General features: G+C 53.0%; 1 protein-coding gene and 1 long non-coding RNA gene across 2 annotated transcripts; one reads left to right on the top strand and one right to left on the bottom strand.

Moving 5' to 3' along the window:
- Positions 1-849: 849 nt before the first annotated feature.
- On the top strand, positions 850-4,655 carry LOC126929579 (uncharacterized). Its single transcript, XR_007717235.1, has 2 exons — positions 850-994; positions 4,434-4,655. It is a non-coding gene; the product is annotated as an uncharacterized LOC126929579 (long non-coding RNA).
- Positions 4,656-15,019: 10,364 nt separating this feature from the next.
- LOC126929578 (uncharacterized) lies at positions 15,020-18,172 on the bottom strand. Its single transcript, XM_050745999.1, has 2 exons — positions 17,735-18,172; positions 15,020-15,453 (listed from the first exon to the last, which is right to left on the bottom strand). Exons 1-2 carry the CDS (start codon positions 18,026-18,028, stop codon positions 15,274-15,276), a joined length of 474 nt encoding a protein of 157 aa, XP_050601956.1. The 5' UTR covers positions 18,029-18,172; the 3' UTR covers positions 15,020-15,273.
- Positions 18,173-19,231: the final 1,059 nt, after the last annotated feature.

Here is a 19,231-nt window from a genome sequence, read left to right as displayed (position 1 = left end):
ATGGCAGGGCCCAAGTGACCAATCCCAGGCCACAGCCCTTACCGCCCACCCTGGCTGCAAGGGCTCCCAGAAGCCACCATGGGCCTGGCTTGGCCTTGCCTGTCCACATCTGAGCTTCAGTTTCCTCATCTGCTCAAGAAGGGGAGCAGATTGATTATGCAAACTCTGAGTGGCAGGATTAGGTGTGACTGGGAGAGTCAAGGCTCCCCAGTGTGGTGGCATCTCTGGAGCCCGGGGATGGACCCTGTCTCCCTTCTGGGCCCCCAGCTGGGTTTGAGTACCTCCTCTCCCCTCCCTCCTTCCTCCCTCCGGAGGGGTCCCCTGCAGAGCTGCCTCAGCCCCAGGGCTCAGCCTGTGTCTGACCCAAACAGCTCCCGCATCCCCGGGAGGATGAGTTGGGAGCACCTCCTTCCTGCAGGAAGATGAGGGCTAGAGATGGAGGTCAATGTCAGGGCCACAGAGGCTAGAATCCTGCCTGGAGCTTAAACAGCCCTGCCTTACCCACCCTGTGCATCCCGTCCTCTGCTGCAGCCCCGCCTGGCATGCCCTGCATGCAGGGTGGGGGTGGGACCCAGGGTCTGAGCTTTGGCTTCTGGACATACAGCTTATCGCTTGCCAAATGTCCTGCAGCTGGAGGCTCCAGCCTCCTCACCCTCCCACAGGGTTCCAGGGCCAAGGTCCGGCCCCCTGCTCTGTCCCAGGCCTGCTGGCCAGGAATGTGCTAATGGGGCAGGTTGGGCCCTGCTTGTCCATGCAAGCACTTGTGGACTTTGAAAGGGGACTAGGTGGGGAAGGGCAGGGCAGGGCAGGGCGGGGCAGTGCACAGAGTGCACAGAGTGCAGAGCTGGCGGGGAGTGAGCCTGTCTGGCCACCTTGCCTCGGAGCCACTACACTGCTCGCTGCAGACACAGACTGCACCATGAAGCCAGCCCTCCTGCCCTGGGCCCTGCTGCTCCTGGCGACAGCCCCCGACCCGGGCCTGGACCCGCAGCAGGTATGCTTCCCTGCCCTTCTGTGCCCCCATCTGTCTGTCCATCTGGCTGCAGCCAGACCTGGGCAGATGCCCCTCTGGGCTCAGCCTCTGTCCATCTGTCAGGCCATCTGTGGCTGTGCTAGGGGTGGTGGGAAGAAATTCTGAGGGTCCATGTCGTGGGGCAGTCCATGGGGATGGGAGATCTGAGCCAGGCCCACCCTAAACCCGCTGGGAGCTAGGAGGGAGGCGGGGGAGACCAGCAGAGGCCTCAGCCTGCGTCCCCAGTCCTGACAGGGCGGGATCGCGGAGGGGGAGCCAGGATTGTGGGTCCTCATCAGGGTGGGGCTGAATCCGGGAAAGTCTAGGGGAAGCCCCAAACTCTGGAACCAGGACACTGGCCACAGGCCACCCCCCACCCCACTTCCCATTCACCCTCCTGCCACTTATCTCACTTGCAAGCATCTCTCGGCCTCCTTCCCCGACCCCTGTGCGCCACCACATCCTTGGCCAGTACATATTTATTGTTGCTCTTAGGTGCCAGGCACTGCATTTAGTGGAGTGGGGCCAGCGGGGTGGCTCAGGCCCAGGCCTGGCCCTCGACTGGCCTCTTTTGACAGGGGACGGGGAAGGGCCAGGGACGTACGATTCCGTCCTGGGTGCAGGTACCTGCCCCAGTCCCTCCCTGCAACCCTTCCTTCATGCCAGCCCCTGGAAATATGGCCCTGCCACAGGTCTCATGGCCCATAGGAGATGCTTTGGGCCCGGCATCTACAGCCCCTCGTGGTGTGCACCCCCACTTCCCTTTCCTCACTGCTGGGACCCCTGCTTGAAATGTCCCTCCTCTCCCCAAAAAGGAGGGGAGCTGCCCTGGCGTTCTGCCCCGAGGGCAGGGTTCTCTTTGGGGTCTCCACTGTAGTCCCTGGGAGAGTGAGAAGGGTCAAGTTCAGACCCTGCACCATTCCCTACCAGGCCTCGAATGGGACTCTTGGCAGCCATGTCCCCCCGCCAATCCAGGCAAGCAAGAGGGGTTCTGCAGGCTTCAGGGCCCCCAGAAGGTGCCCTGTCCCCAGACACCCTGGGGAGCCAAGAGAGGTCGAGGGCTCCGGCTACCGTGGCCCTCTGAGGACCCCCACCTGTGGGATAGAGGACTTGGTGGCTGAAGGACAGTCATGCCCAGGGGGCTTCTCCTGACCCTGCAGGGCTGAGCAAATGCAGCCTTTTGCCTCTTCTCACTGCAAAGGATATTTTGTGGGCTACAAATAAACAGCCGCATGAAGAGATGCGTAGGGTGAGATCTGGAAGGGTCCCAAGCACAAGAGCTTCTATCCCCATGGAGTTTCCTCCCGGCACATGGATGAGTTCTTGTTCACCTTCCTGTCAGGCTGCGCGTGGTCAGCTGTCCCGAAGCTCCCCTAACCCTGTCCTCTTGGGCCTTTTATGGAGACTTCATTGGATTGACATGGTTAAAGGATGGACAACCATGTGGAAATGCCATTAGACAAAAAGGGTGTGATCTAATACTAAGAGACGGGGTGGGGAGACCCCGCAAGGCCTGTCCAGACTCTTTTTGGCCTCTCTGTGCAGCATCTGTTCCTCCAGGGTATAGGGCAGGAGCTTTCTCTGGGGTGAGGTCTTATGACCCACACTCAGATTAGGGTCTGGCCTTGGGCAGGTGAAAGGGGGGCAGGAGAAGTTTCAAGAGAGAGATTCTGTCCCCCGAGTCCTGCTTCTGAGGCCTAAAGTGCCCCAACATTATAACAAAAGACTATCACAAGGACTGTAGGAGTTATGAGCCAGGGACCATGGATGAAAGCTCAAGTTTAAGTCCGCTGTGGTCCAGTCAGCTGGCAGGTGAGCTCTCTCCCCTTCCTCTTCAGGACAACTCCAAGCTCTGTATGAGCAGAGGGATGAGGCTCCAGTTAGTAGCCATCAGAATATTTCATCTGGGCTGGGTGTGGTGGCTCACGCTTGTAATCATAGCAGTTTGGGAGGACAAGGCGGGCGGATCATGAGGTCAGGAGTTCAAGACCAGCCTGCCCAACACAGTGAAACCCCATCTCTACTAAATATATAAAAATTAGCTGGGCGTGGTGGCGGGTCTCTGTAATCCCAGCTACTTGGGAGGCTGAGGCAGGAGAATCGCTTGAACTCGGGAGGTGGAGGTTACGGTGAGCCAAGATTATGCCAGTGCACTCCAGCCCATGCAACAGAGCTAGACTCCATCTCAAAAAAAAAAAAGAGAAGAAGAAGAATATTTTATCTGTCCTTCAAAGCCTGTCTGCTCCTAGAACCCTGGGTTACGGAGAACAGCAGTCTTATCATGCAGCTTATACGGAGAGTGTTTTCTTCTTGCTCCTATGAAATAATAATTTTTTTTTTTTTTAGATTGTCACCATTGCCAGGCTGGAGTGCAATGGCTTGATCTCACTGTGACCTCCAGCTCCCAGGTTCAAGTGACTCTCTTGCCTCAGCCTCCCAAGTAACTGGGATTACAGGCGCATACCACCATGTTCAGCTGATTTTTTTTGTTTTCAGTAGACACAGGCTTTTGCTATGTTGGCCAGTCTGGTCTCGAACTTCTGACCTCAAGTGATCTGCCTGCCTTGGCCTCCTAAAGTGCTGGGATTACAGACATGAGCCACCACACCCAGCCTGAAATAATTATTTTCTCAGGAAAAAAACACAAAAAATAGTATAACCCTTCTCCCAGATCTAACACATGTTAACACTTAACTGTATTTGTTTCAGAATTGAAAAAATGAATTCATTGCATCTATAATGTTTTCTTAGCTCACCAGAGGCCAGTCCCAGGGATTTGTCTTTTCTGTAGCTCTCAGACCACATTCTTTGCCCTCAGCGTGCTACCTGCCAGCCTCTTGGAGAGAGCAGTGTGGGACTGGAAGGCAAGAGTGTGGTACTACCTTCTGCTCTGATGCCAGTCCCCAGCCCCTGCCCCTCTATCACCATCCCCTCTGTGAAATGCAGTGGCTGTTGGCCAAGTGCAGTGGCTCAGCATGTAATCCTAGCACTTTGGGAGGCTGAGGTGGGTGGATCACCTGAGGTCAGGAGTTCAAGACCAGCCTGGCCAACATGGTGAAACCCCGTCTCTACTAAAAATACAGAAACTTAGCCAGGCGTTGTGGTTCAAGCCTATAGTCCCAGCTATTCGGGAGGCTGAGACACAAGAATCGCCTGATCCTGGGAGGTGGAGATTGCAGTGAGCCAAGATCACGCCCCTACACTCCAGCCTGGGCAACAGAGCGGGACTCCATCTCAAAAAATAAGGCGGTTGGGGGGGCCGGGGAAGGCAGGCAGCAGAAATGTGATGGCCAGGGTGATGTTGGACCAGGTAACCCTTCAGAACCCTTCTAACTGGTGTCCTAGGCCCTGGCTACTCTGTGCTATGAGCATTCACTGACCACACTGACCTGGCCTCCTGTTTTCTCTTCTTCCCTTTCAGTGGCTGCAAGAGGAAGAGGACGTGGAATGGGACGTGGAAACATCTTTCAAAAGCGAAGATAATTTTCTCCGTTGAACAGACCTTTGCCCTTTTTTCTTTCAGGTTATCTGAGTTCACTGGGGTGGGTGCTTGTGTATATGTCCTAGGTATCTTTTGACATCTTTCTCTTTAGATCAGGGGAAATGTTGAGGCTAAATAAATCTGGGGGGTTTTTTGTTCTGTTTTGTTTTGTTTTTTTCCTTTGAGAAAATAAGGACTTTGTATTCATTTGGAGTTTGCTTTGGCTAAATTTTGACACCCTGGGGGGTGTCCTGGGAGAATGCTAGTACTTTGAAATAGCACAGCTATTGATGAGAGTTTAAGCCGCTGTTCCTGGCCAGTTGCAGGTTAAGCCCCAGAAGAGTTCACCTTGGAGAAACTCCGAGAACACACAGATTGTGTCTCTTTCATCTTCAGACACCGGCACTTAGTGTGGCACTTTGTTCAGTTAACATTTGTGGAATTGTCATCAGCTCAGCTTTAACAATGCAGGTGACCCTGTCCCTTGATAAAGTCCAATGCTCTGACCCCTGTAGTCTGGATATGCTAGTGGTTCAGCATTTGGGAAAAGTAATCAAATAATAAAAAGTAATTCAGGGCTGGGCACGGTGGGTCACACAAGTAATCCCGGCACTTTGGGAGGCCAAGGTGGGTGGATCACAAAGTCAGGAGTTTGAGACCAGCCTGGCCAATATGGTGAAACCCTGTGTCTACAAAAAATACAAAAATTAACCGGGCCTGGTGGCGTGTACCTGTAGTCCCAGCTACTCGGGAGGCTGAGGCAAAAGAATCGCTTGAACCCAGGAGGTGGTCATTGCAGTGAGCACCACTGCACTCCAGTCTGGGTGACAGAGCGAGACTGCATCTCAAACAAACAAACAAAAAAAAAGGTAATTCAGGGGATCCTAGTGGCCAACTTCCTTGGCTCCTATACTGGCTACACAAGCAGTTTTGTGGTGATTTGGGGAAACAGATTCTTGGGAGCTTATCAGAGCATCTCAGCATTGATTGACACATCCATAGTTTTTAGTATAGAAAGGGTGACCAGCAGCTGGGCACAGTGGCTTGCTTCCAGCGCTCTGGGAGGCTGAGGTGGAGGATTGAGAGGAGTTCAAAACCAGCCTGCGAGACATAGTGAGACCCTGTCTCTACAAAAAAATTTAAAAATTAACTCAGCATGGTGGTGCACACCTGTAGTCCTCACTACTTGGGAGGCTGAGGTGGGAGGATCACTTGAACCTGGGAGTGTGAGGCTGCAGTGAGCTATGACCTTGCCACTGTACTCCAGCCTGGGCAAAAGAGCAAGACTTTGTCTTTAAAGAAAGATAAGAAGTAGTATGGTGGCAGGCGCCTATAGTCCCAGCTACTCGGGAGGCTAAGGTGGGAAAATGGCGTGAACCCAGGAGGCAGAGCTTACAGTGAGCCGAGATTGCACCACTGCACTCCAGCCTGGGCTACAGAGCAAGACTCTGTCTCAAAAAAAAAAAAAAAAAAAAAAAAAAAAAAGAAGAAGAAGTAGTAAAGAGTGTGAGACACACAGGGTGAATAATTGTGACAACAACACAGAAATGGGAAATGCAGCCTGAAAAGATCAAATAACCAAAAAGAGGTCTTGCCAGGGATTCAGTACGGTATGAGCTACAGTATAAGCATCAAGAGGAAAATGATCAATTATTGGCTTTTAGAATATTGCTCATTGAACAGATTGTTCAAGTAATGGAAGAGGAAGAAAAAAAATCCAGCACATTAGTTAACCTGGCATCAATTAATGAGTTTCTAATAAGCTTTGTCTTATGATACTACCTGGAGATTACAGAACTGGTATTCTTCTGAGGAATAAGCATCAGTTGGCCAGGCGCGGTGGCTCAAGCCTGTAATCCCAGCACTTTGGGAGGCCGAGACGGGCGGATCACGAGGTCAGGAGATCGAGACCATCCTGGCGAACATGGTGAAACCCCGTCTCTACTAAAAAAAGCAAAAAACTAGCCGGGCGCGGTGGCGGGCGCCTGTAGTCCCAGCTACTCGGGAAGGCTGAGGCAGGAGAATGGCGTAAACCCGGGAGGCGGAGCTTGCAGTGAGCTGAGATCCGGCCACTGCACTCCAGCCTGGGCGACAGAGCGAGACTCCGTCTCAAAAAAAAAAAAAAAAAAAAAAAAGGAATAAGCATCAGTGAGTTGGCCAGATACAATAGGCATTTAAAGTAGGGCTTCAGGCCAAACATGGTGCCCCACGCCTATAATACCAGCAATTTGGGAGGTCAAGGAGGGAGGATCACTTGAACCTAGGAGTTTGAGACTAGCTTGGGCAACAAAGCAAGACCCCATCTCTATAAAAAATTGAAAAGTAGCCTAGTACAGCTGACGCCTGCAGTCCCAGCTACCCTGGAGGTTGAGGCAGGAGGACCACGTGAGGCCAGGAGATTAAGGCTGCAGTGAGCTGTAATTGCACCACTGCACTCCAGCCTGGATGACAGCAAGATCCTGTCTCTTAAAAAAAAAAACAAATGAAAGCAGTGGTTTTCAACAGCCCCTAAGGATCTTGCTAGAAATGAAGACTGCAAGCCCCATGCCTGGAGCGGGGCCCAGGAATCTGCATTTTAAACAATTCCCTTGTCCCCCAGATAAGTGATTCTTATCTTAAGTATTCTATCTTAAGTAGACCTGGAGCCATATTTTGACCCTGTACTAGAATATGTTATTTTAGTATACCCATTAATTTATCATACTTTTACAGTAAACAGTACTTTGAATAATAACACATTACACTTAATAGTAGTGAACTGCATCCTCGATCTCAAAAGTGACTTTTGATGTAGTTCACCCTGGACCCATACAGGATCTCCAGCCTTGCAGATTCTCCACATAGTGGAAACTGGCTATAACCCTAACTAGATCCTGAAAAGTGAAGGAGGATCAACCTAAAATATGTAGCTTTGTAAACAGTTTTATATCCTGCATCTTAGGGGGAAAAAATCAGTTAACGCATATTGAAAACAAGTTGTTCCGTAAGGTTTATTATGAAAAACAGTAGCCCTCCTACCCTGCCTTTACCCCACTTTCCTTGTCTCACGATAGTCTTTCCAACTCTTGGCTGATTTGTTTGTATTTACCTCCATGTCTCAATATGAACATGTTTTCATGCTATTCCTTGATGGTTTTTTGTTTGTTTGCTTGTTTTAAGACAGTCTCACTCTCCCCCAGGCGGGAGTGCAATGGCACAATCATGGCTTACTGAAACCTCGACCTCCCTGGGCTCAGGTGATTCTCCCACGTCAGACCCCCAAGTAGCTAGAAATACTGGTGTGCGCCACCATGCCCACCTAATTTCGTATTTTTTTGTAGAGACAGGGTTTTGCCATGTTGCCCAGGCTGGTCTTGAACTCCTGGGCTCAAGCAATCTGCCAGCCTCGGCCTGCTGGGATTATAGGTGTGAGCCACTGCACCAGGCCACCATTATCTTTTGAATCATCTCTTCCTCCTGCCCACCATGAATATATTTCCTGTCACTCATCTCCCTGATAGTAATCTGGTTAGATCATATTCAGTGTTAAATTATTAAGATGTGATTAAACTTTTTAAAAATATGGCAGTGTCATAATATTCACAGCTGAGTCATATCATAGACTAGATTACTGTGGAACTTTTCCCTGCAAGTAATCCTCTTGCATTTTTATTTGCTTAGTTTTCTATTTGTCACTAATTCAACCCCAGTCATATCTAAAGATCATGACACATCATTTATCAGTTATTATTCTTGACCCACCCCAATCTGGACTGGTTTCCCCCTGTGCTTGGTGTGTCGCTGTCACCCTGGGCACTCCCCACACTGCTCCTCTGTTGGATCTGTTTTCTGTGTAACCTTTTCTTTTATCACCTTATTTTGGGGGAGTACCTGCATGTCTAAAAATGTGCTCACACTTGATTTGACTGGGTATGAAATTCTGTGTTGGAATCAGTATCCTTCAGAATTTTGAAGGTGTGGTTACTTTGTCATCTAACATTGCTATAGAGAAGTCTGAAGTGATGTTGTGTCCAGATTCTTTCTATATGACTGGTTTTTTTCCCCTTCTGTTACCAGTGTTCCAAAATTTCACAATGATATATTAATACCTGGCTTGGTGACCATCTGTTTCGATGCCACGCCCCTTTCCAAGTGGACTCTTGTCCTTAATTTCTGTGAAACCTTCTTGAATTCTTTGTCAGTGATTTTCTTCCTTCGGTTGTCTGTGGTTTTTCTTTTCTTTTCTTTTTGAGACAGAGTTTCACTCTTGTTGCCCAGGCTGGAGTGCAATGGTGCAATCTCAGCTCACTGCAACCTTTGCCTCCCAGGTTCAAGTGATTCTCCTGCCTCAGCCTCCCAAGTAACTGGGATTACAGGCATCCGCCCCCACACCCAGCTAATTTGTTGTAATCCCAGCACTTTGGGAGGCCAAGGCAGGTGGATCATCTGAGATCAGGAGTTTGAGACCAGCCTGACCAACATGGGGAAACCCCATCTCTACTGAAAATACAAAATTAGCTGGGCATGATGCACATGCCTGTAATCCCAGCTACTCAGGAAGACTGAGGCAGAAGAATTGCTTGAACCCAGGAGGAGGAGGTTTGCTGAGCCGAGATCACCCCATTGCACTCCAGCCTGGGCAACAAGAGTAAAACTCTGTCTCAAAAAAAAAAAAAAAAAAAAATTCACAAAGCTCAATAATAAAATAAAACATCGGGAAAAAATGTGAACAGACTTGAGAAGATACAGATGGCAAACACACACATGAAAAGATGTTCAACATCATTAGTCATTAGGGAAACGCCAAGTTAAAGCCACAGAGATACCGCTACATACCCAGAAGAATGGCTAACGTTTAAAAAACTCACCATGCTATGTGCTGTTGAAGATGTAAAGCAACAAGAACTCCCAAACACTGCTGATGGGGATGTAAAACTGCACCACTACTTTGGAAAACAGTTTGACAGTTTCTTAAAACATTAAAAATACATCTACCTTATGATCCCGTATTCCACTCCCAGGTATTTACCCAAGAGAAAAGGAAATATATATCCATGCAAAAACTTATGCATGAATTTTCATAGCAGCTTTATTTGTAATAGCCAAAAACTGGAAACAACTCAAACGTCCATCAGCAGATGAATGGATAAATTGTGACACACCGTCCGGCGGAATACTCGGCAATAAATGCTGGTACACGTGAGTGAGTCTCAAAATAGTTATGCTAAGTGAAAAGTCATATAGAAAAGAGTATTTCCGGCCGGGCATGGTGGCTCACAACTGTAATCCCAGCACTTTGGGAGGCTGAGGTGGGCAGATAACTTGAGGTCAGGAGTTCAAGACCAACCTGGCCAACATGGTGAAACCCCATCTCTACTAAAGATACAAAAATTAGCTGGGCATGGTGGCATGCGCCTGTAGCCCCAGATACCCGGGAGGCTGAGGCAGGATAACTGCTTGAATCTGGGAGGTGGAGGTTGCAGTGAGCTGAGACTGCACTCCAGTGTGGGTAACAAAGTGAGATTTCACTTAAAAAAAAAAAAAACAAAAAAAACTATATCCTATATGATTCCATATATCCCAAAAAACTATGGAAACACAAAGCAGATCAACAGTTGCTTTTGGATGGTGGCGGGCAGGGAGAGACAGGAGGGAGGAATTACCAAGAGGCATGAGGAAACATTAGGGGTGACAGGTACGTTTACTATCTTGATTGTGATAGTGGCTTCATGGATGTATATATGTGGCAAAATGTATCATATTGCACACTTAAATCTTGTAAGGCTTGGAATGTCCACTTTATTGTGTTTCCTTTTTTTTTTTTTTTTTTTTTTTTTTTTTTTGAGACGGAGTCTGGCTCTGTCGCCCGGGCTGGAGTGCAGTGGCCGGATCTCAGCTCACTGCAAGCTCCGCCCCCCGGGTTTACGCCATTCTCCTGCCTCAGCCTCCCGAGTAGCTGGGACTACAGGCGCCCGCCGCCTCGCCCAGCTAGTTTTTTGTATTTTTTAGTAGAGACGGGGTTTCACCGTGTTCGCCAGGATGGTCTCAATCTCCTGACCTAGTGATCCGCCCGTCTCGGCCTCCCAAAGTGCTGGGATTACAGGCTTGAGCCACTGCGCCCGGCCTATTGTGTTTCAATTATACCTCAATGAAGGGTTATTTTTTAAAATAAAACATTATTTTTAAAAAACAGGCCGTGTGAGGTGGCTCATGCCTGTAATCCCAGCACTTTGATAAGCCGAGGCAGGTGGATGACAAGATCAGGAGTTCAAGACCAGCCTGGCCAATATGGTAAAACCCCATCTCTACTAAAAATATAAAAATTAGCTGGGCATGGTGGCAGGTGCCTGTAGTCCCAGCTACTCGGGAGGCTGAGGCAGGAGAATCACTTGAACCTGGGAGGCAGAGGTTGCGGTGAGCCGAGATTGTGCCACTGCACTCCAGTCTGGGCAACAGAGCAAGACTCCGTCTCAAAAACAACAACAACAAACCAAAAAAACCACATGTAGTGCACAGTTGGAAAAGAAAATACTGACTTTCATGGGTGATTAGCAGCTAGCTGTAAGTGGAAGAAGTGCGTTTTCCTTTCCTTCCAGGTCCCAGAGAAAAACCTCCATGCTGGGTTGATAGCAGCAGCTAGGATCAGTTGCCCAAGACTGGATTCTCGAAATGAAGACCGTCTGCAGAGGCTGACCTTTCCTGCAGGCTCATGTCCTAAAGCAAATTATTTGCACTCAAATATCCTCCCTTGTAGGACAGAAAAGAAGTTCCCGAGTCTTGGTCACATTGGGCCTGTGGAGTACAGTATCTTTTCTACATATTTGCTTTTGATGTTCTCAGCATCCCTGCAAGGCAGGCTGAGGTGTGAGGAGTCTCAATTCCAGGGAGCTGAAGGCAGACTGCAAGAGCTGGGTATGGATGCTGCACTCCTGGGCCTGGGCCGCCTGGGTTTTGCTCAGCCTGGGAAGTACTTCCAAACCCACTCGTCCCTAGTCTCTTACAATCCTGTGGGAGGGCAAAGCCTAAATCCTTCCACCAACTAGCTGCAGATCAGGAAAGTGAGGTCCAGGAAAGTGACTGGCTTTGCTCCAGGGACAATGAGGCTAGAGGTCTGTTCCCCACAGGAGGACCATGATGGTTCTCCTGCTTCAAATGGCCTCTTTGGAAGGGGCTTGCTCATGTAGGTGAATCCTGGGGCCGAGCAGCCTCAGTGACAGTCCCTGAAATGGCTGCAGGTGAGGGAGCAGCATGCAGGCATTAACGTCACAGACTGACACCAGGCCCCCTGGGCTTATACCCTGGCTTCTTCAGTTCCTGGCTCTTTGAACTTGGACAAGTAGTCCGCTTTCTTTTTTTTCTTTTTAGAGACAGAGTCTTGCTCCATCACCCAGGCTGTGGTGCAATGGTGCGATCTCAACTCACTGCAACCTCTGCCCCCCAGGTTCAAGCAATTCTCCTGCCTCAGCCTCCCAAGTAGCTGGGATTACAGGTGTTCACCACCATGCCTGGTTAATTTTTTTTTTTTTTGTATTTTTAGTAGAGACAGGGTTTTGCCATGTTGGCCAACCTGGTCTCGAACTCCTGACCTCAGGTAATCCACCTGCCTCAGCCTCCCAAAGTGCTGGGATTATAGTAGTGAGCCACAGCGCCCGACCGACAAGTCCCCTTTCTTTTTTTTTTTTTTTTTTTTTTTGAGAGGGAGTCTTGCTTTGTCGCCCAGGCTGGAGTGCAGTGGCTGGATCTCAGCTCACTGCAAGCTCCGCCTCCCCGGTTTACGCCATTCTCCTGCCTCAGCCTCCCGAGTAGCTGGGACTACAGGCGCCCACCACCTCGCCCGGCTAGTTTTTTGTATTTTTAGTAGAGACGGGGTTTCACCATATTAGCCAGGATGGTCTCGATCTCCTGACCTCGTGATCCGCCCGTCTCGGCCTCCCAAAGTGCTGGGATTACAGGCTTGAGCCACCGCGCCTGGCCAAGTCCCCTTTCTTAACCTCTTTCTGCCTCAGTCGACTCACCTGGAAAACAGAGCACCTACCTTCTTCAAATGAGAAGAGAATTAAAGGAGTATAAGGCCATCAGAACAGGACCTAGCCCAAGGGAGGCTATGGAAGTGCTTGTTGAATTAAAAAATGGCTTCATCTCTGGCCTAGTCCCAAAGGTGTGGATTCCTGCCATTGCCACCCAGAGAGCCCTGGGTGGAGGCCCTGCTGACATCGAACAGTGCCTGCCTTCCCTCCTCTCCTCAATGCAGTAGACACTTTCCAAAACTTACGTCATCTTCACTCCAGTGGGATAATGGGATGCTTGGTGTACCTCGTTCCCAAGATGAGGGAACAGGCTGTGAGAGGACCACATCACCAGCAAGTGACAGGCTGGGACCAAGGCCAGGCCTGTCTGCCTCCTAGACTAGGCCTGTGTGAGGACCAGCCTGAGTATGGCCCACCTGCTTCCTCCTCTGTTTAGAGCTTGGGCTGGAGCTGTCCTGGCCAGAGCTCTCTGCCTCACCAGGCTGCATGAGCCACAAGCTGCCACTTCCTGGAACTTGGTGGCCCTGCCCTGGACGGCCTTGCTGGTGGTCATGAAGGCTCCGTGAAAGCTGTGAACACCTGCATGGCAGTGAGGCCAACCTTCCCCACTTGATCCGTTTCAGGCTCTGACTTCGCTACTACATCATGTGCTTCTGTCCAAGAGGCAGAGACTGAAACCATCTGCCGCCACCTGGATTCCCGCAGAGCTTGCCTAGGACACCAGCTCAGGTCCTTGTGCACCATCCTGGTAGGAATCTCTCAGTGACGGTGGAGGGTTTGTGGGCTGGCTTAGGGCCAGTGGTGGGCAGAAGTCAGCAGGGCACAAGGGACCGGAGAGCTTGGCATTTCTCCAGCAGGAGTTTCAGGGAGAGCTCAGATGTCTGCTTATGTGACAGGTTTATCAGCCTGCCTGGCCCAGGGCCGGCTCTCATAGTTTTGATTTAAATAATAGCTTGCTCACAGAATAAGTGCATGTTGGTTTGAGCTTTCATTTTCTCATAATCCTCTCTGCTGGCCCCTCCCACCATCTACCCCATTTTGCCTCACTCTGGGGAGCCTGAACCCCCTATTCCAGAGTAGGGGCATAGGGAAATGCCTCTATGGCTTCTGAGCTGCTGGGCAGGGCCAGTCCCTAAAACAAGGAGAGCTGGGAGGGGGCTGGATCCCGATGGAGTGCTGAGAGCTGAAAGTCCTATTTAACAATGGGGAGGGAGCAGAAACCCCGAAAAGGGAAAGGCCTGGCCAGGTCCCACGCAAGTCAGGAGCAGAGCAGGGCTGAAGCGTGACATCTCCAGTCTCTCCAAAGCCTTTGGGTGAAAAGTCCACCTAAAGCAGTGAGATCAGTGGGGCCTAAGGAAGATCCTTTTCCTCACTGCCTCCATCCCAGTCCTGGGACCCAACACCGTCCTGCCCTCACCCTCCTTGACCAGCTCCTTCTGCCCTGAGAGGCTGTTATGCATCCAGCCAGCCTGGGAATGTGCTGGAATCTGTGCACCACGGCGGATGGATACGCCGCTCACAGTCCTCTGTGGGCCGTGGCTGTGAGGAAAAGTCAGAGCTGGTGGGTTGGGGTGTGTAGGCCCAGGAGGACCCCTGCCTCCTCCTTAGCCTTGGAGCCTCCCTCTGCTGCTGAGTTTCTCCTCCTCTAGCAGGGGCCCACTGCCCCCAGACCTTACCTCCTGGCTCAGCACATGATTTCCCTACTCTGGGCCTCAGTATCCCCCCGGACATCTCTAAATTCCTTTCCCGCCTGCCCTGCCTGTCTCCTGGTTGGGCTGAACTGTAACTCCTCACACAGGGCTGAGGGTGACTGTGGCATCAGGCTTCTGGTTGGGAGCCCACCCTGATGGTGCTTGGGGAGGAATGGACATGGTTCCCCCTGCCAGGGACAGCCCTAGGACTAAGGCCCCCTGCTGCTGGCTATGCCCACCTCCACCCCCCGCATGCTCTCCCACATGGGGGACCCCCAAGGCCTAGAGGGAACACACAAGCACTTTGTCTGTGCTAACCCCACAGAGCTGCCCCTCACCAAGTACAACAAGCCTAGGGCTGGGTACTGGGGGTGGCAGGCAGCACTGTACCCTGTGGGAGGCAGGCACCAAATCCTCCCACTTAGTCACTGTGGCCCCTGCCTCTGGTCTATGCAGCCTTGTTCCCAGCCCAGAGGGCTCTGGTGGCAAGGCTGGCAGCCCAGGCTCGATGTGAGCTTACTGTGGGGCTTTGCTCCTCCTGGGGCTCCCAACCCGCTCCTTCGCAGCTCCCCTTCTCAAGGAGCCCAAGCCCTGCCCAGCTGTGAGGGCCTGCTCCCTGGAGGCCTCCTTTAACTCCCCAGCCCACAGGGATGGACCCAGGACCCCCATATCTTAGACTCAATGGGGGATTTCCCCAAGGAACACCTGGGGGAAGGTCAGTGTGACCTTTGTCCCTCCCTTTTGGATAGACACAGCCACCCTTTCTCCCCACCCCAGCAGCAGGGCTGTTGCTCAGTGACCCTGAGATCGGTGATGCAGAAAAGCAGAGGCGGGTGTCACTCTTTATTGTGGGGTCCACACTATGGGTGTTGGGGCTCCTCCCACTGAGGGAAGCCTGAGCCTCTAGCCGGGGCTGGCCTCCTGGCCTCCTATGAGTCCATTCTCCTTCTGTCCCCTTAATCTCAGGCTGAGCATTTGCACTGGATCTCTGGGGGCCTGTGAGTCCTCCTCGACCTTCATGGCCCACTACCATGTGCTTGAGAGCATCACAAGTCAGTAGCAATGAGCCAGGTGGGTGGTGGGTCACCTGGTGCAGCAGGCCCAGGGCTCGGGTCCCAGCCCAGCACCTGTGGAGTCCCAGGTGGAGGCAGGGGTGGTGGCCAGGTTCACAAGCAGGTCATGGGAGATGGGGTCAACCAGGTTGAGGAAGGCCACATCTCTGTAGAGGATGTCAGTAAGGAGGGTCCCCTCAAGGCCCAGGTCCTGTGAGTGGTGAAGAGAAAGTTGAGTGAGCCAGTCGGGTCTCCCATCTCCAGGCCCCACCCCAGCCAGCCAGATGCTGCTTATTGCTGTTCCTGTCTCCATCTCCTCCCTAAGGCTGGCTGTATTCTCCCCACAGGCGGCCATGGGCTAATTGTCCAGTGGTGGGTGAACCCTTTCATTTTTCCTTACTTATTTCTTTTTTGAGACAGGGTCTTGCTCTGTCACCCAGGCTAGAGTCCAGTGGTGTGATCTCAGCTCATTGTAACCTCTGCCTCCTCAAGGGATCCTCCCACCTCAGCCTCCTGAGGAGCTGGGGCTGTAGACAGGCACTACTACACTCAGCTAATTAAAAAAAATTTTTTGTAGAGATGGGGTCTCACTATGTTGCCCAGGCTGGTCTCAAACTCCTGGGCTCAAACGATCCTCCCAAAGTGCTGGGATTACAGGTGTGAGCCACTTGGCCTTCGTGGACCCTTTGGATAAGTACAGGGGAGGGGCATGGGCGCCATCAGGGAAGTGATAAGTGAATTCCAGAACCCTTAGACCAGTTCCCTCGAGGTGAAGTGTTGTGCTGTGACACTGCCTTCTCTGGGCTTAGGGCTTGTCTGTGGGATTCTCCTCTTATGGAGGGGGGTTTGCTCCACTTTTGACCCCTAAAATTCCCCTGTTCCCCAGCATTCCCTTCAGACCCTTTGCCTTCCCACCTATCCCTTGGTTTTCCTGAGCTGCTGCCAGCATCTGTTTGTGGACAGGTCTGGATCCTTCCCTTGGGGGCGGACCTCTCTCTCAGATGTCTCAAAGGCATGCTACCCTGAAGCCGGCCTCACCACCCATGCCCCATGCCTCAGTTCAGTGTAGGGCACCTCCATGCCCATCTTCCCAGGCACTGGGGCCAGAAGCCCTGGAACCCCCCAACACTCTGCCCTCCTCCTCTCTCCCCCAGCTCACCTAGTCATCCCTTCTCTCTCCCCACCACTCCTGCCAGGATTCAGGCCTCCAGCCTCCTCTCCTACCCATCCCTCACCCCACCGCCTGCACAGACCTGCCCTGGCCTTCCTGCCTCACTCCTCCACTTTCTCCTCCTGTCTACTCCCACAGGACTGGTGTGGGGCTGAACACTCTTTCAGAGGGTCTCTCTCTCTCTGTTTTTTTTTTTTTTTTTGTGGCGGAGTTTTGCTCTTGTTGCCCAGGCTGGAGTGCAATTGCTCACCGCAACCTCCATCTCCTAGGTTCAAGCAATTCTCCTGCCTCAGCCTCCTGAGTAGCTGGGATTACAGGCATGCGCCAGCATGCCCAGCTAATTTTGTATTTTTAGTAGAGATAGGGTTTCTCCATGTTGGTCAGGCTGGTCTCGAACTTCCAGCCTCCGATGATCTGCCTGCCTCGGTCTTCCAAAATGTTGGGATTACAGGCGTGAGCCACTGTGCCCGGCCCAGATGGTCTCTTTAGAGGACACGTTGACAGCTGATGGGGCAGCCACAGCGAGGAGGGGCCTCTAGACCCCATGTGGGCCTTCTCCAATCCATAGGTGATATGCTGTGTGCGTGGGTCCCAAGCACAGGAAGTTGGGCCAGGCAGGGAAGTCCGTGGGTCACAGCTGCAGAGTCCCTGCAGGTTATGGAGCAGGACAAGCCCCTCCCTTGACCTCAAATCCCAACCTCTGGGACAGAAAGAGGTGACCTAGCTGGTCTCTGAGGATCCTTCTTTCCCTCCAGTTTCCCAGCTAAAATGCCCAACTGGTGTCTTGGGCTCCAGACGGCATCCCAGACTGAGATCCCTGCCTCTGGGTGCCTGGCTGATTCAGTGCTGCTCTGTTTGCCACAGATGCCAGCTAGGGAAGATCCAGAAGGAAGGCTGGCTGATGAGCCTGGCAGACCCAAACAGGGCCCCACGCTGCAACCTGCCAGCCTGCCTTCTGAGGGTCTAGACAGCTCCTCTTAAAGGGACAGCTCCATTTTTCCAGCCTGCTGAACCCAGAGTTGGAGGAGATTGAGAAAGGAAGACAGGAAGAAGGGCTCTGGCCCTGGCTTGCCCCACATTTTCTCTGTGGGCCCCGGGATGACCACTTCGCTACATGCCTCAGTTTCCCCGTTTCTAATTATCTACCTTCTGCAGGCCAAACACCTGCACGGCTGACTTTCTGCTCACAGAATGGGGCAGGTAGTGGTGGTAGCTGCTGCAGGGGGTGGGGACGGGGTGGTGAGGGAAGTGGCTTGCCCAGGTGATGGGGGGGACCAGCATCCTGGGACAACCCAGGGCTTGGGATCTGGGTTTAGTGTACCTGGTGTGTGTAGGAGCAGGGCCACCACCGGACCGAGTGTTGTGATGCACAGATGCTGGAGGTGTGTACTCTAAGAGCATGAGCTGCCTTTTGGAGAACTGGTGATGCATGCGATAGCTCTGTGTGGGCTGCCATGGTGTCTCGGGGTGAGGCTGCACCCGCAGACCAGCCCTGGGTCCTCTCCAGGGTCCAGTGCCTCCCCGATCCTGGAGGAGGGGGAAGCCACCCTCTTCCGTTGTCTCTCAATACAAGATGATTCGCCCTCACTTGCCACTCCTCCCGGGCCCCTCCCATCTTGCCAGGGCCTGAATCTGGGCTCTTAGCTCCGGGCTGGGGCCACCCTCAACACACACAACCCCTCTCAAACCCCAGAGACCCGGACACACTCAGCGGCCTCCTCCTCCACACACGGTCCGCCGGCCTCACCCAGCCCTCACGCCAGCCGGCCGCCCTCTAGCCCACTCAAGACCCCGCGCGCAGCAGCCCGTCGCGCCCTCGGAACCCGTCCGCGCGCGCCCGAGACCAGCTCCGCCTCGCCTCCCGGCGGATACATGCCCACAACCCACAGCCCCGCGCCTCCCAGACCCCCAGACCCTCCCTGGCCACCAGCCCTGGGGCTGCCGCCTCCTTCTCTCGTCTGGCGCAGGAGCGGCAGCAGCTCCCGGGCGCGCCCTGGCCGCCGCTCGCGGAGCGTGGACTGGATTTCATGGGGCCTGGAGCCACCGCACTCAGAGCTCGAAGGGCGCGGGCGCAGCCGGCCGCCGCCCCGGCCTCGGAGCCAGCCTCGGGCCGGCCAGCCGGCTCAGCCGCGCCCCCACGGCGGCCGCGGGTCGGGCGCCGAATCCACAGGAGGCCGGACGGTCTGCGCCCCGCCCCCGGGGCCGCCCCTAGTCGCCCCGCCCCCATCCACCCCCTCTCCGCCACGTCCGGATCCGAAGGCTGAGCGCCCGCCCTACCCGGCGCCTGAGCTAGGCCAGTGGGTTCCTCGGTTTGACCGGGTCTCACTGGAGGAGGCCCTGCCTGCGTCACTCTTGGCGCCAGAGCTCTGTCCCGAGGGCCTGGAGCCGCCAAGGGAGACGCGAGCTCGGCCGGGACGAGGTGGCTTTTGGCACCGCTCTACCCTCTGGCCCCAGTGCTGACTGGGGAATAGTCGCTTTGACGGTGCAAAGAGCATTCCAGGCGGGTGTGGGGGTTCCACTGCGTGTGCCAGCGTTAGGTATTGCCCCCACCTGCTTTTAGAAATCTGCCCTGCATGGTGAATCTCCGTCTCTACTAAAATACAAAAATTAGGCCGGGCGCGATGGCTCATGCCTGTAATCCCAGCACTTTAGGGGGCCGAGGCAGGCGGAACCCAAGGTCAGGAGTTCGACCAGGCTGGCTAACATGGTGAAACCCCGTTTTTACTGAAAATACAAAAAATTAGCCGGGCGTGGTGGCGGGCGCCTGTAATCCCAGCTACTCAGGAGGCTGAGGCCGGAGAATCGCTTGAACCCGGGA

Source organism: Macaca thibetana, chromosome 10, assembly GCF_024542745.1.
Source record: "Macaca thibetana thibetana isolate TM-01 chromosome 10, ASM2454274v1, whole genome shotgun sequence".
Classification (NCBI taxonomy): Eukaryota; Metazoa; Chordata; class Mammalia; order Primates; family Cercopithecidae; genus Macaca; species Macaca thibetana.
Note: the sequence above shows the minus strand (reverse complement) of the source record. Positions and strands in the feature narration are given on the sequence as shown.

Bases quoted from the DNA above. Each gene is read 5' to 3' on its own strand.
- LOC126929578 (XM_050745999.1), bottom strand. From the start codon at position 18,028: ATGGGAGGGGCCCGGGAGGAGTGGCAAGTGAGGGCGAATCATCTTGTA. The intron at 15,454-17,734 runs GTACACTAAACC...CACCACTCACAG, and splicing joins CCTGCTCCTACACACACCAG to GACCTGGGCCTTGAGGGGAC.